The following is a 14033-nucleotide window of genomic DNA, read 5'->3' as shown; positions in this document are numbered from 1 at the left end:
AGGGGAAGGGCCAAGGGGAAGGCGGAGGGGAAGGCGGAGGGGTAGGGGTAGAAATTAGAATTGGGATTGGGCCTTTTTTTGGGTTTTTTTGTATTTTGATTTGTCGTTTTTGTTTGATATTTCAAAAGTATTGTATGAACATTTTGGCACAAAATTGATTCCATATAACCACACTCAGACTCGTATTTGTGAAATGACAGTTGTTTCATTCGTCACAATACCTGGATAACTTGTTTGGCTGAGCGGGTCCATAGTAATAACAGCCTCTCAACTTGAATGTGCGCTGGTGTATGTGAATTCTGGGGGCGTGATGATTCACGAGTCTGGACTGTTACGAAACACTCTAGGATTTTGAAATTGGCCCGTTTTACCACCCCATTTGAAAGACAAGACAACAGGGTTTGAGCTTAATCATATGTCAGTTCCATGTACCAAACTCTCCTTTTTCAACTCATCTCATCATCTCTAGCCGCTTTATCCTGTTCTACAGGGTCGCAGGCAAGCTGGAGCCTATCCCAGCTGACTACAGGCGAAAGGCGGGGTACACCCTGGACAAGTCGCCAGGTCATCACAGGGCTGACACACAGACACAGACAACCATTCACACTCACATTCACACCTACGGTCAATTTAGAGTCACCAGTTAACCTAACCTGCATGTCTTTGGACTGTGGGGGAAACCGGAGCACCCAGAGGAAACCCACGCGGACACGGGGAGAACATGCAAACTCTGCACAGAAAGGCCCTCGCCGGCCACGGGGCTCGAACCTGGACCTTCTTACTGTGAGGCGACAGCGTTAACCACTACACCGCCGTGCCGCCTTTTTCAACTCTGCCAAGGAAAATGCGTTTTTTCCGTTCTATGGCACTTTAATCTTGCTTCATTACGGAATAACACATCAGAAAGTTGGAGCAGGTTGACGACACAAAATACGAAGGTGGGCTTAAATAATTAACCAATCACTTCTTGTGTGTGTATTCGAGAGGACACTGGTCTTTTGCAGACTCCGATGCCAATCAGCATCATGTATGAGAAGTCTCGCAATATTTACAGTAACAATTTGCTTTAAAGTCACTCAGTCTAATGAGAACTGGTATGCTGTGCAAAGTTATTAAAGCAATTGTTTGCTCACAACATGGCACATGCTGCAGTGATCGGACCCTTCATTTCAAAATTTAATTAAAGATAACCATCATTAGTCTTTCATATTACAGTTTTTATATTGAGTTTACCTTTGCTGTGGCATTGGCTCTGACCTCTGGACTGCTGTTAATGTCCACTGTCTCATACACATGTTCATAAACCTGGGAACAGGAAATTAAAATCCAAAAAACAAAAGCCACAATCAATATGCTACACCAAACAATTTAACCTCCTAAGGCCCAAGCTGTTTTTTTACATGCATTTTTTTATTTCTCTTTGCTATTTGGGCTTATTAGAACCTGATTAGAAAAAAAAACTAAGCATCATCTTTTGATAAGATGTACTTTTAGAGAAAAAGTATGTCCACATATGTGGATTCTTGTTCCGAATTTCTAAAAAGTGCTGTCCACGCATGTGACCGCTAAGCCCTAGGAGGTTAATATTCTACAATCATGTATTTATTAATCCACACCTTAAATCTGATCTAAAAGCATCGCTACCTAATAGTCCTAATAGCCACCGGTGGAAATAACTGCACTACATAAATGTGAGATCTAGGTCGGTATTTACAAAGCATCTCGGAGCAGCAATGCTATTCTCGGACCAGTTAATTACAGAGAGAACTCAAAATGCAGGTGGAACCCGATCATAGATTTGCACTTCTATTTTAAGACGTTCCATGAGTACAAGTCCCTGGAGATGTGGAGCAAGGAGCGAATAAGCAGCTTTAAGTGGATAGCACTGTTGAGTCATTCAGCAGCCAAGGCGCTCATCAACTACTGAAGTAGAACTTGTCTATCATGCATCGTCGTCGTCGTCGGTGGTGGTGGTAGAATAATTCAAACTAGGTCATCACTCTGAACATCATAATCATGCACCTGATGCAGGAGTTACTACACTGCAGGGGAGCTCATTTCACAAGCGTGTGTAGGCTGAAAGATAAGCCAAGAGTTTCCTTAGGTGTGAATGAGCTGAGCATACGTCGGCCCTGACTTGAGAAACGGGTCAAGAACAAGGTGTGAATGGGCCATTACGACTGATTGAACTTGGTAAATATTTGGTAAATGCTACAAAGTGCTAGTCTTACGAAAACTACCTCATTAAATCCCGGGTTTTGTGTGCGTCATGTGCTCAACAGGGATGAGAATGGGACATTTAAAAAAAAAAAACTCTGAAATGTCTGCCAACTTTCCCACATTTTTATATACATATATATCGTGAGTGATAATGGAGGTAACTGTAACGATATATTAGATTCCTCCTGACTCTATCTTTGACAATTTAAGTAAAACGTACCTTTGTGCTTTTTTGTTCTGATGTGCTCCTGGATGTTTCTAGCTCCTCCGTTTCCATAATTGATCATATCTGAGCACAGAATACACAGAACCTTTCCCGGCACGTCCACTTTTCGGATATGTTCCGTCAGGCACGTCGTCACAGTTTGTGTCCCTATCTGCACGGTAACGCTACTATCGAGCCATGCCCATCGGAAACGGTTCTTTATCCCGTTCGATTTATCGATTTCCCTGGCACGATCCTCATTTTTGCGGTCCAAAACTTTCACCATATTGGCGAAGTAACTTTGAAAACTAACTAGAACTTAAGAAGTGATCAAAACCGTGTACGTATAGCTTGTTTCTCCGCGAATTGTAGAAGTGAGATGAAACTAGCGCCAAAACGTTGCCGGAAATCGTTGTGAGTTGTCGTTAGCATAAATATTGAAGAAAGCAATGACGATTTCCGTTATCACAGCTGCAACAACTAATTTTGCGATGAGCGTTGCCGAAAGATGCTGGCGGGCGGGCGGTCGGTCGGTCCTGCCTGCTTGTGCCACCACAAGCCTCGCCTCGCGCCAACTCCTACCCCCCCGAAATTTTCTCAACGGATTTACATGTTTCACAAAAATGACATATTCAGCGGGAAAAACTCGGAATTCCGCAGAAAATTCTCATCCCTGGCTCAAATAGGTTGTAAAGTCTACCAATAAATTAAAAAAATTGGTTCGAAAAAATTGTTTTGCATCTGAATTCTGCTCCAAAACAAACAAACAAAAAAAAATCATCACTAAAAGCTTGTCCGCCATTAGATCGCAGCGATTTACTGGTCAGTGGCGCTGCATGTGTGACATCATATGCGCAACTGTGTTCTTTCGTAAAGCTCTCCACCACTTTACGACAACAAGGACGAAGAAGTGACTCACTTCTTTCATCGCTTTTAGATCAGTAATCGTCTGTCGTCTATCCAAGTATTATATTTGGCCACACAGAAACTAGCTTAGAACCTTATTGATCTGACTAAGGACACCTAATAAATTAAAGCAACAGGTAAACGCTTACTGTGCGGTGGTGAGCTCTTTGGGATGGCGCTTCTGACTTTTGTTTCCGGATTGGAGGAACTGGTCCGTGTACCAGACGTCGCTCGAATCCTTCTACGCAAATCTCATCTCATTATCTCTAGCCGCTTTCATCCTTCTACAGGGTCGCAGGCAAGCTGGAGCCTATCCCAGCTGACTACAGGCGAAAGGCGGGGTACACCCTGGACAAGTCGACAGGTCATCACAGGGCTGACACATAGACACAGACAACCATTCACACTCACATTCACACCTACGCTCAATTTAGAGTCACCAGTTAACCTAACCTGCATGTCTTTGGACTGTGGGGGAAACCGGAGCACCCGGAGGAAACCCACGCGGACACGGGGAGAACATGCAAACTCCGCACAGAAAGGCCCTCGCCGGCCCCGGGGCTCGAACCCAGGACCTTCTTGCTGTGAGGCGACAGCGCTAACCACTACACTACCGTGCCGCCCTTCTACGCGAATTTGCCTCACAAATTTATCTTTTCCAAAACATACGGAGAAGACACCAAACCGTCCTGTCGGCTTGAAGTTACTGTTCTGATAAACGGTCCTACATCCGCGAAGCGTCCTACGGTAGGAGGGGATGTCAGACATGTCTGTCGAGCAGTCCTACATTGCAGGAAATCCTACGGTGTGATTCAACCTTAACTTTTAGTCATAGTTCGCGGTTTTTCCCTCTGCAAAGAACATGCTTCTACATTGATACAACGTCCACCAACCCTGTCAGAATTCATATGAATGTAGGACGTCCTGACAATTCAAACGACTCCGTCAGAATATGCTTTTACATTCATATGAATCTAGGACGCTCTGACTCTTCAATTGACCCGGTCAGAATATGTAGAATTAATAGTTTTTTTTTGTCACTATTCACAAGTACCATTTGCTCTATTAAAACGAGTGTAGGACGTTATTACAATTCAAATGACGCCGCAGGACATTCTCACAACTCGTATGACCCCATCAGAATATGTGACACCTCACCGAATCCAGGGACACATGTCGGCCGAAACGAATCCGAGATAATCGCAAAAGAAGCATTTTTTTTCGAAATTTGTGATTTTCGTTTTTTTCCCATCATGTGCAAGTTGAGATCTTGAAGAATGCAATTAGTATTTCAGATAATAGATTGTTTTGTTGGAAAAGCATACATTTTTTGTTGCAAATTGTCTCGTTTTTGTCAGGACTGAAGCCTGCTGGGGGGTGTGGGTAAATTACCATATGGGCCATTCACATGATGATTTAAGTCTTTTTTTTTTTCGCGAATCAGCTGTATGATACGAGCTGAGCTCGTGGCTACTTAAGCTGCATACAGGCATATAATTTCACTATGGAATGAGGAAGCTAAACAGAGCGCAGAGGAGCTGAAACACCGCGAAGCAAACAGACACATGGTATTTACATCGGAGATAACCATTTCTAGCAAAAAAAAACCCAACCAAAAGGAAGAGTTCTAGGACTACATTCCATCGGAGGCATTGGTGTGTGCAAGGCGACGTTTCTCTTTCTGATGGGGCAAGTTTATTAATCTGAAGGCCTCTGCATGCTCGTGCGACAAGGCTTTCACAGATAGCTTTTCGCAGACAGTTGTAATTTATTGTTGAGCGGGGATAATAGGCGTGCGCGATGTTATTCACCGGCACAACGCAAGGGGGCGCGAAGTCGCTAGGAGTAGTTGGTGGGTGTGGTTAGTGGAGTGTTTATCCTCCGGTTACTTATAATGACTAGAACTTTTTTTTTTTATAATGACTAGAACTGGAGTCGTATAGATGTACGTACTTCCTCAATCAACCGCTCTTCATGCTGCTCCATCTTCGCTCATGTTTTTAAAAATGCCGGTTGTGAAAACAAAACAAACCGGGAAAGTAGTGAAGCGGAAGTGCGTGTACAGCGGATGTAGAGTGGACCAATCAGAGCCCTCCTGTCTGCGGCGCTGTCTGCGAGGCTTCTGCGGTGGTCACAATTTTTGGGAGGTGCGCGCAGAGCGTCTGCGAAGGTGGGGGGGCTACGCAGACACTGTCTGCGACGCTATCTGCGAGGACTGGGTTGTCAGCATAAATTGGCCTTAAGGCTGTGTGGTTATTTTTGCATGTAACGGAGTGTGTTGTGGTTTGGTTACATGAAACTAGTCTTGTGTTAGTTGTGTCATCATCGTGCTATCTTTCTTTCTTACGGTGTGAGTAATTTTTCAACCACAAAACGTTAAAGTATACTTTAGGACTTATTTTTGTACTTCATAATTGTGTTGGGCATACTTTGCATGGAAGGAAAATTGACGCGGTGATTTGTTTACATGAAAGTAGCATTGTGCTAGGGGGTAGGGCTTTCCTTAATGTCATGCAGATGAGCAGCATTATGTGCCCGCCCTGCACCCAGAGTAGCTGAGATGGAAAACTTTGAGGGCGATTTTCTCCCTTTTCTGTTTTAAGAGGTATGCACTTTCAAAAGGCCACACATTCTTCAAATATTGTCAGATCTCCACATGGAAGGCGTCATTGGAAAGCTTAGAAACTGTACTTTCTGAATCTGTCAATAACTCAAAATGCCCCCGGGCAGACATTTGTCCCTGGATAACGTTATCTGACACATATGCTTCTACATTAATAAATGAATGTAGGACATATGAACGTAGGACGTTCTGACAATTCAAACGACTCCGTCAGAATATGCTTTTACATTCATATATTAACGTGAAGGGGAGATATTTCCGATGTATTGCGAGACTCACGCAATGGTTAGAAATCAGCATTATGTTAGATTAAGTAGTAAAGATTGAATGCACGCCGTGTTAATCTGCACCGTTTATTCTGCACCGTTTATAGCACAGCTGATGTAGGACAAAAATCTGTTCAAATGCCAAGAAATGAAGTTTTGTGCTCTGCGCATGCGCAGTGGGGCTTTGTAGGACGCATTGACGTGTAGGACAGTTTATCAGAACGGTTACCTCTCTTTGTCTGTACAAATCGAACCCATTCGTTCCGTAAACGTCCTGCCGACTTTGGGATATAGTGAATCGAAATTCCACTTTTTTTTTTTTTCCATAAATCAGCTTGAACACTTGAACAGCCTTGAACGACACACCTCTTAGGAGGCATGCTTTGGTTTTAATTATGCTTTGGAATTTAAATAAATCAATCAATCATTAAAAACATGCTACATTTTGCAAACCAGACGAAGCCAGAAATGCTGTGAACCTTCAAGCGTTGCACGTATGATGTCACTTCCTTTGAATTAACAGTAACTTACCAGGAACACACTCGTGTAATGGCAGACTCAAAGAGCCAAACTTTACCAGCTAAACAGGACATGTTCCTGGTCTTGTATCAAAATACAATTTAGACAGTAAACTATTTAACATGTCTAGTTTTATAAGGTGTAAATTTCCAGGGGTGATGTCATTTTCATAAGACTAGAGGCCTCTGCATGCTCTTGCGACAAGGCTTTCGCAGATAGCTTTTCGCAGACAGTTGTAATTTATTGTTGAGCGGGGATAATAGGCGTGCGCGATGTTATTCACCGGCACAACGCAAGGGGGCGCGAAGTCGCTAGGAGTAGTTGGTGGGTGTGGTTAGTGGAGTGTTTATCCTCCAGTTACTTATAATGACTAGAACTTTTTTTTTTTTATAATGACTAGAACTGGAGTCGTATAGATGTACGTACTTCCTCAATCAACCGCTCTTCGTGCTGCTCCATCTTTGCTCGTGTTTTTAAAAATGCCGGTCGTGAAAACAAACCAAACCGGGAAAGTAGGGAAGCGGAAGTGCGTGTACAGCGGATGTAGAGTGGACCAATCAGAGCCCTCTTGTCTGCGGCGCTGTCTGCGAGGCTTCTGCGGTGGTCACAATTTTTGGGAGGTGCGCGCAGAGCGTCTGCGAAGGTGGGGGGGGGGGGGGGCTACGCAGACACTGTCTGCGACGCTATCTGCGAGGACTGGGTTGTCGGTATAAATTGGCCTTAGCACTTTAACTCTTTCATTCATCTTCAGCTGCTTTATCCTGGTCAGGGTTTCGGTCGATCCGGGGAACACCGAGTCCATCCCAGGGTACCCCACACACACACCTAGGAGCAATACAGTGTAGCCAATCCACCTACTGTGAGATGGGAGAAAACCTGAGAACCCACATGCACAGAAACTCCACACAACCCTGGTAACCCGAGTTCAGGATCGAACCAGAGACACTGTGCTGCTCTCATCTCCTTAAGTTCAGTACTTTACAGAGTTCTACACTAAATCACTGTAACTTGCAACAGAGGTTTAACCTTAAAAGACATACGATGTGCACTTTCCCTTTTAGTGTGATCTCCTTAGCACATGATTGACTCCACTGAGTCTAGCACGTGGCAAAATTGGATAAACCAGGGTCATGTGGTGCAAGATGGACCCGGCACACGAGAACACTAAACAGTACAAGTGTTTCAGGATGCGTCTTAACTCCAGCGTCAGATGTCCTGGCGATGCACAGAACTAAGAGCTATGGATTTCCAACCATTTTCAATTTCTGGATACAAACAGACATTTTTAGCTACTGGAATGAGGTCGCATGCTTATGAGGTAATGGATTGTGAATTGCACCACACTGTGTTTCTGGCCTCTAGAGGTAGATGGTACACAAAACGACAGATGACAAAGCAGCAGGACAGAACTGACTCGACTGCCAACACAGTCTTGAGCTAACTCCACGAGTAATGGCACTTGCCATCTGAGACCCTCGTTTCTGACAAAAAGGATGGGAGTAACTATTTGCGGATTTCGACTGGACTGGTTTTTCGTTTTCCAAAAACAAACTTGGCAGCACGTATTGGCTTAAAGCTAATTAGTGAAAACGATGCTCAATATAAGATGACCTAGTGAACTGTGCTTGTAGTTTGTAATAATATGCCCAAGAGCAAAGTCTTAAACTGAAACGGACTGAATGCCGTCAGCCCTTTTAACACCGGTAGGTGTACAGTTGTGTTGCAATGAAAAACTAGAAAAGAACTTGTACTACAAGACAGCTAGTGGCACAGACAGACGCTGAGGAAGTCCCTACTTTAGGTAATGCGTAATCCCTCCCTAAAAAAAAAAAAAAACAGCCCCAACTCTGAATGACCAAATTAAACAGATTTACCGTGTCTGAAATCATTCATTCGTTCACTACTAGGGATGTTAACCGATGACCGTTTGACTGGTGGTTGACCGAATCAACGTCAACCGGTTAATTTTTTTTTGGTTGTCGGTGAAAAAAAAAAAATCAATCGTTTTGAAGCTGCCGATTTTGGAGCGGAGAACCTGGAATTCTGTGTTGTAAACGCTTGGGGCATGCCATGCGGTGTAAGGACGACAGCTGACAAATCAGAAACACCCATTCAGTCATGTCCCGCCCTCCCGCCCCAGTTAAAGACAGCTGACAAATCAGAAACATCCATTCAGTCATGTCCCGCCCCAGTTGAACACAGCTGCCACTCGGCGAAAGAAAATAAAGTGTAGACACAGGCTTTTTAGCTTACAAATTACTATTCTGTTTTTTTTTTTAATTATTATCAGAAGGCACATCGAGTTTAGTCCTGCCTTGGCCAGTGCATTCTGAAAGTGTGTTTCGGTCTGTAGCCAACAATGCATGTTATTGCAGATCATATCTCTCCACACAAACTAGGGTGGGGTTTACATTAGACCGTATCCGCAGATCATCAGATTAACGTTTTTAAAACGATTAGCGTGCACACAGCAACACCAATACACGGATACGCTCGGCTCCGCAGGCATCCTGTGCTCCAAATCACTCCGCCCTGAACAGCGAGTGCCCTCTGGAGGGTGCGCACTCCGGCCCTGCGCAGCTCACAGAGCGCGCGAGTGAAGCGCACGAGCCACGATTCGGGACTGAGCCGCTGTGTGTGTGATCTCAGTGCATATCACTTACCACTTGCAAGTGGAAGGATGGCAAGCCTAAAGACAATCATAACTACACAATGGGCAGTATTTGCATCAGTATTTGCAGTATTTTCATACTTTTATACTCTTTAATGAAAGGTGATATAAGGCGGAAGTCCGCGCCGTTTTTCAGCAGTCGCGTCACATGACCAACGCCAGCGAATCAGGAAGGTGGATGTCACAGTGATGTTGTCCAATGACGATGCCAGCTAGAGCTCAGCACAGCGTATCCGCGTATTCTCAATGTTTACACAGCACCGGACCAGACACGATCTGGATTGAATACGTGGACCCTGGCGGATTCCTGTTTCCCGGCGGTTTAATGTAAACGGACAGTGCATCCGCAAAGAAAACGAGACAGATACGGTCTAATGTAAACTTGGCCTAAAGGCGCAGATGCCGACTTTTTCATGGACCGTAACGGCATTTGCTTATGTAGTAATTTTAATACAGAATTTACTCTGATGAAATTATTCAGACACTCCAATGTCCCCTCTAAAAAAAAAAATAAAAATCGGATCTGCACGAGCCGTAAAAAAGGTGCACCGTTTGCATCCCTGTTTAAACTCATAGGTTAACCGACTTTAACCGGCTAATGAGGCTCGGTGGTCGGTCAAGATTTTTTTAGTTTTCGCCATCCCTATTCACTACCCCTTATCACTATATAGGGAATTACTATCTAGTGAGCTCATTGATAATATGAAAAAACACTTTCGGACACTAGCCCGTCACGCTGGTATTTACGTCATTACTGTTGCGCAATTAAAACGTCCCAGATCAGTCGGCTCGTGGGTTTTCAAAATAATAAATACATGCGTGTATTTTTGTGATAAATGCATATTATACTGAGCGCATTTCACACATTAATCAATACAAAGTACTTTGTGTCTGCTGTATCCTTCAGTTTTTTTTTTAAATCAAGGCTGAATACTTTCTTCTTTGCCGCTGCCTTTTATTAAATCAAATTTGAGGCTTTTGATTTGATTTCTTTCAACGTGACCGCAATGCATGATGGGATATATTACTTTGGTTAGTGACCATCGGTTGTACACGACTTTTCGTGATGCACTGTGGGATACTTTGAGTGCGCTATATAGGGTGTAAATAATTCTCACTATACATTCGGACAGCACTACAAAATGGCGACCTCACTATATAGTGAGCAGGGAGTGATTTCGGACACAGGGTTAGACTTTAATTTGCTAAAAGCTTTTGGATATTTTCTGACTGCCTCGCAACCGTGCTACGACTAATAACACATGGCATTTGAGTAAACAGAGCTACGGAAAATAGGCACGTGTGTCGGAGTTCTTCTTAGTGGTTAAATCATGGCCTAATGGTTAGAGATGGAGCTTTGGGACCAAAAGGTCGCCAGTTCAATTCCCTGGACCAGCAGGAATGGCTGAAGTGTCCTTGAGCAAGGTACCTAACCCTCAACTGCTCCCCAGGATGCTCTGGGTATGTTGTACGTATGTCGCTCTGGATAAGAGCGTCTGCTAAATGCCTGTAATGTAATAGTTAAAGTATTCCTTTTGGGGTGAGTGATATGAGGAATGATGCAAAAATAAGTCAAGATACTTAAAGGAACAGTCCACCGTACTTCCATAATGAAATATGCTCTTATCTGAATTGAGACGAGCTGCTCCGTACCTCTCCGAGCTTTGCGTGACCTCCCAGTCAGTCAGACGCAGTCAGACGCGCTGTCACTCCTGTTAGCAATGTAGCTAGGCTCAGCGTGGCCAATGGTATTTTTTGGGGCTGTAGTTAGATGCGACCAAACTCTTCCGCGTTTTTCCTGTTTACATAGGTTTATATGACCAGTGACATGAAACAAGTTCAGTTACACAAATTGAAACGTAGCGATTTTCTATGCTATGGAAAGTCCGCACTATAATGACAGGCGTACTAACACCTTCTGCGCGCTTCGGCAGCGAATTGATACGGAGCTCAGATATCAATGCGCTGCCGAAGCGCGCAGAAGGTGTTAGTACGCCTGTCATTATAGTGCGGACTTTCCATAACATAGAAAATCGCTACGTTTCAATTTGTGTAACTGAACTTGTTTCATATCACTGGTCATATAAACCTATGTAAACAGGAAAAACGCGGAAGAGTTTGGTCGCATCTAACTACAGCCCCAAAAAATACCATTGGCCACGCTGAGCCTAGCTACATTGCTAACAGGAGTGACAGCGCGTCTGACTGACTGGGAGGTCGCACAAAGCTCGGAGAGGTACGGAGCAGCTCGTCTCAATTCAGATAAGAGCATATTTCATTATGGAAGTACGGTGGACTGTTCCTTTAAACATTTCTACGACGTTTGCTAACAAACCACCAGCAACACCATAGTGATGCATAAAAAAAAAAAAAAGGGAACTGGATTTAAAATTTAAAAAAAGTAACTCGTACAAAGCTGCTTCCAATCAGACTTTATAAATATCATCATCATCAATATTTAATTACTGATAATATAAAATATTCTATGTTTAATTATCAATATTACTTCATGATATTGTCTAGCCCTAATTACTGACATGACAATCATCTTGGAAAATCTCAAATCCCAGAGGAGAAGGTTTTTTTTTTTAAATCTCATCACAACCATAAGCTTAATATGAGGAACAACTGTCAGCTTCCACAGAACTATAGATAATAGGAGCGAGCTTGCTAGTCAGTGTGAACTGGCAAGTGACTAAACTTGGACGGCAAATGAGGCAAAAGAGCGAACGAGTGCGACTTGGCATAAGCAAACGTGATTAAATCAATCACACAACTCGATGCTTACCTCTCGTACAGCGTTGCAGAACTCGCTTTGCAAAACCCTCTGTAGGGCCTGCAGCTTCTGAGGAGGTACTTCTCCTGTTCTCTGGAGTTTGTCCAGCAGCTCTATGGCACGAGAAATATCTGGGAAGAGAAGATTTCCGTGAGGCAAGACAAGACATACCGGTGAAGCGTCGCCTTTGACATATACCATGTAGAGATATGAATTTTTGGCTTGGAACACTGGATTCAGGTCCTGGTGCGAGGCTGTGAGGTTACTGCTGGCTGCTCCTGAACAATTACATTCATCCTTTGAGACTATTTAGCACATATTAGTGGTCACGCTGCCAAAAAACAATTTGCCTGGCATTCAGGCATTTTCTCGGGCATCTGTCAAGCAGCCCTGCTTTAAATCTGTTTTGCTCTAATGCTTCAGGTTTTTACAAAGCCCTTGGTTTACTGGTAATACCACGACTCTTCAAGGTCTCAGGCTTAATACAGTGGCACAGGACTAATGCAGGGAACTATTCTGAATTCAGCACGGTAATCTTTTTAAACACGACTCCTCCGGAATATATCTTTCAGTAAATTAAATACGTGTCCAATGAAAATGTTCAATGCCACAAAGTAAAGCAGCTTTCTGCTTTAAACAGGCAACAGGCCTGCTTCTAGATGCTCCTTAGTGTCTAATTGGATGGAAAAGTGGCATGTAGAGATCTGACGGGGGAAATGTGATGCAGTCGGCTGTCGTTTAAAGTGCATATCCTGGACCGATTTCGTGGTTTTTTTTTTAAATATGAAAGTACGTCCCTTTACACACTCATCCAGAAGGGTAATTTTGCACAAGGTCATCTGTCTACAGCAAAAAAAAAAGTCTGGAAAAATCCCAGGCGAGTCTGGACCCAGATTCGTGATGTCACATGCGGAACCGCCAGCAGGCTGAGAGAGCTTGCACGGGTTCAGTGCACAGTCTGTGTAGACCAAGTTTAGCAGCGAGCGATTTTGCACTGAAATATGGAATTGTCGCCTGAGCTTCTAAACCCATGGATTCATGCATCAATGCTCATCTATCTATTGTTACCAGGCCTAGAAATTCATATATTTTCTCACCAGCCAGCCGGACTAGTTCCCTTCCAAAGTAACTCGCCAAACAGAAAATCAACTAGCCAAAATTCGTTCATGTATGAATTTTACTTCCGTCAAAAATAACACGAGAGAGTAGTTACCATTGTTCATGACTAATGTGCATTTATTTCAAGACCCGAGTATTTTGATACTGTTGTTAAATACATAAATGAGAACGACACAGAGCACCATAATATAATATCAACAAATAATAATATATTGGAAAACTTGGCAACTTGGTGTATGAGTATTGAAAACAAATATACTTACTATCATGACTATAGCACCCAAAATATGTCCAACATGCTTTCTGTATTTAACCATTTATGAGAGAGAAAGCATTCGGAGCTTCATATTGACTAGGAATCAACTTGAAAAAAATTAATTATTCCATAAAAATCGTATCGCAGCCAAGGCCTACCCTGCTCCCACGTTTGCTTATAAGTCCTTTGTCGTTTCTCCTTCTCGTACGCTTTATCTGCGGCCTTTTTCTCCTCTTCAGACCGAGGTCGCTTTGTCCCCGTCTCTGGCGGTTTCTGTCCACCTTTCAGAAAATTCCACATCGCAACGTAGCTTTGGCAGATGTAGATGTAAACAACAACAAAAACACGTGTTTGAATGGGCGATAATGTGGCCACATCTATTGAATTTGATAACGTGATTACCGCGATATTCAACGAGATGCGTTATATGCATGTGCAGTAGTGAAAAAACCGACAGCCTGACTCGTACACG

The 14033-nt window shown here is 43.4% G+C and overlaps 1 protein-coding gene across 2 annotated transcripts in view; it reads right to left on the bottom strand.

Annotated features, from left to right (window-relative positions):
• Positions 1 to 14033, bottom strand: part of lin7c (lin-7 homolog C (C. elegans)) — a 35266-nt gene that overhangs the window by 10522 nt on the left and 10711 nt on the right. The window contains exons 2-3 of one of the 2 annotated variants that reach the window (XM_060911068.1): positions 12199 to 12317; positions 1234 to 1305 (exon numbers count right to left, since the gene is read on the bottom strand). In XM_060911068.1, coding sequence (XP_060767051.1) covers positions 1234 to 1305; positions 12199 to 12317 — 191 coding nt within the window. The remainder of the gene's footprint in view (positions 1 to 1233; positions 1306 to 12198; positions 12318 to 14033) is intronic. The other variant, XM_060911069.1, reaches the window with a different exon arrangement.

Source organism: Neoarius graeffei, chromosome 27 (genome assembly GCF_027579695.1).
Source record: "Neoarius graeffei isolate fNeoGra1 chromosome 27, fNeoGra1.pri, whole genome shotgun sequence".
In the NCBI taxonomy this organism is placed as follows: Eukaryota; Metazoa; Chordata; class Actinopteri; order Siluriformes; family Ariidae; genus Neoarius; species Neoarius graeffei.
This window is presented reverse-complemented; position numbering and strand designations above follow the sequence as displayed.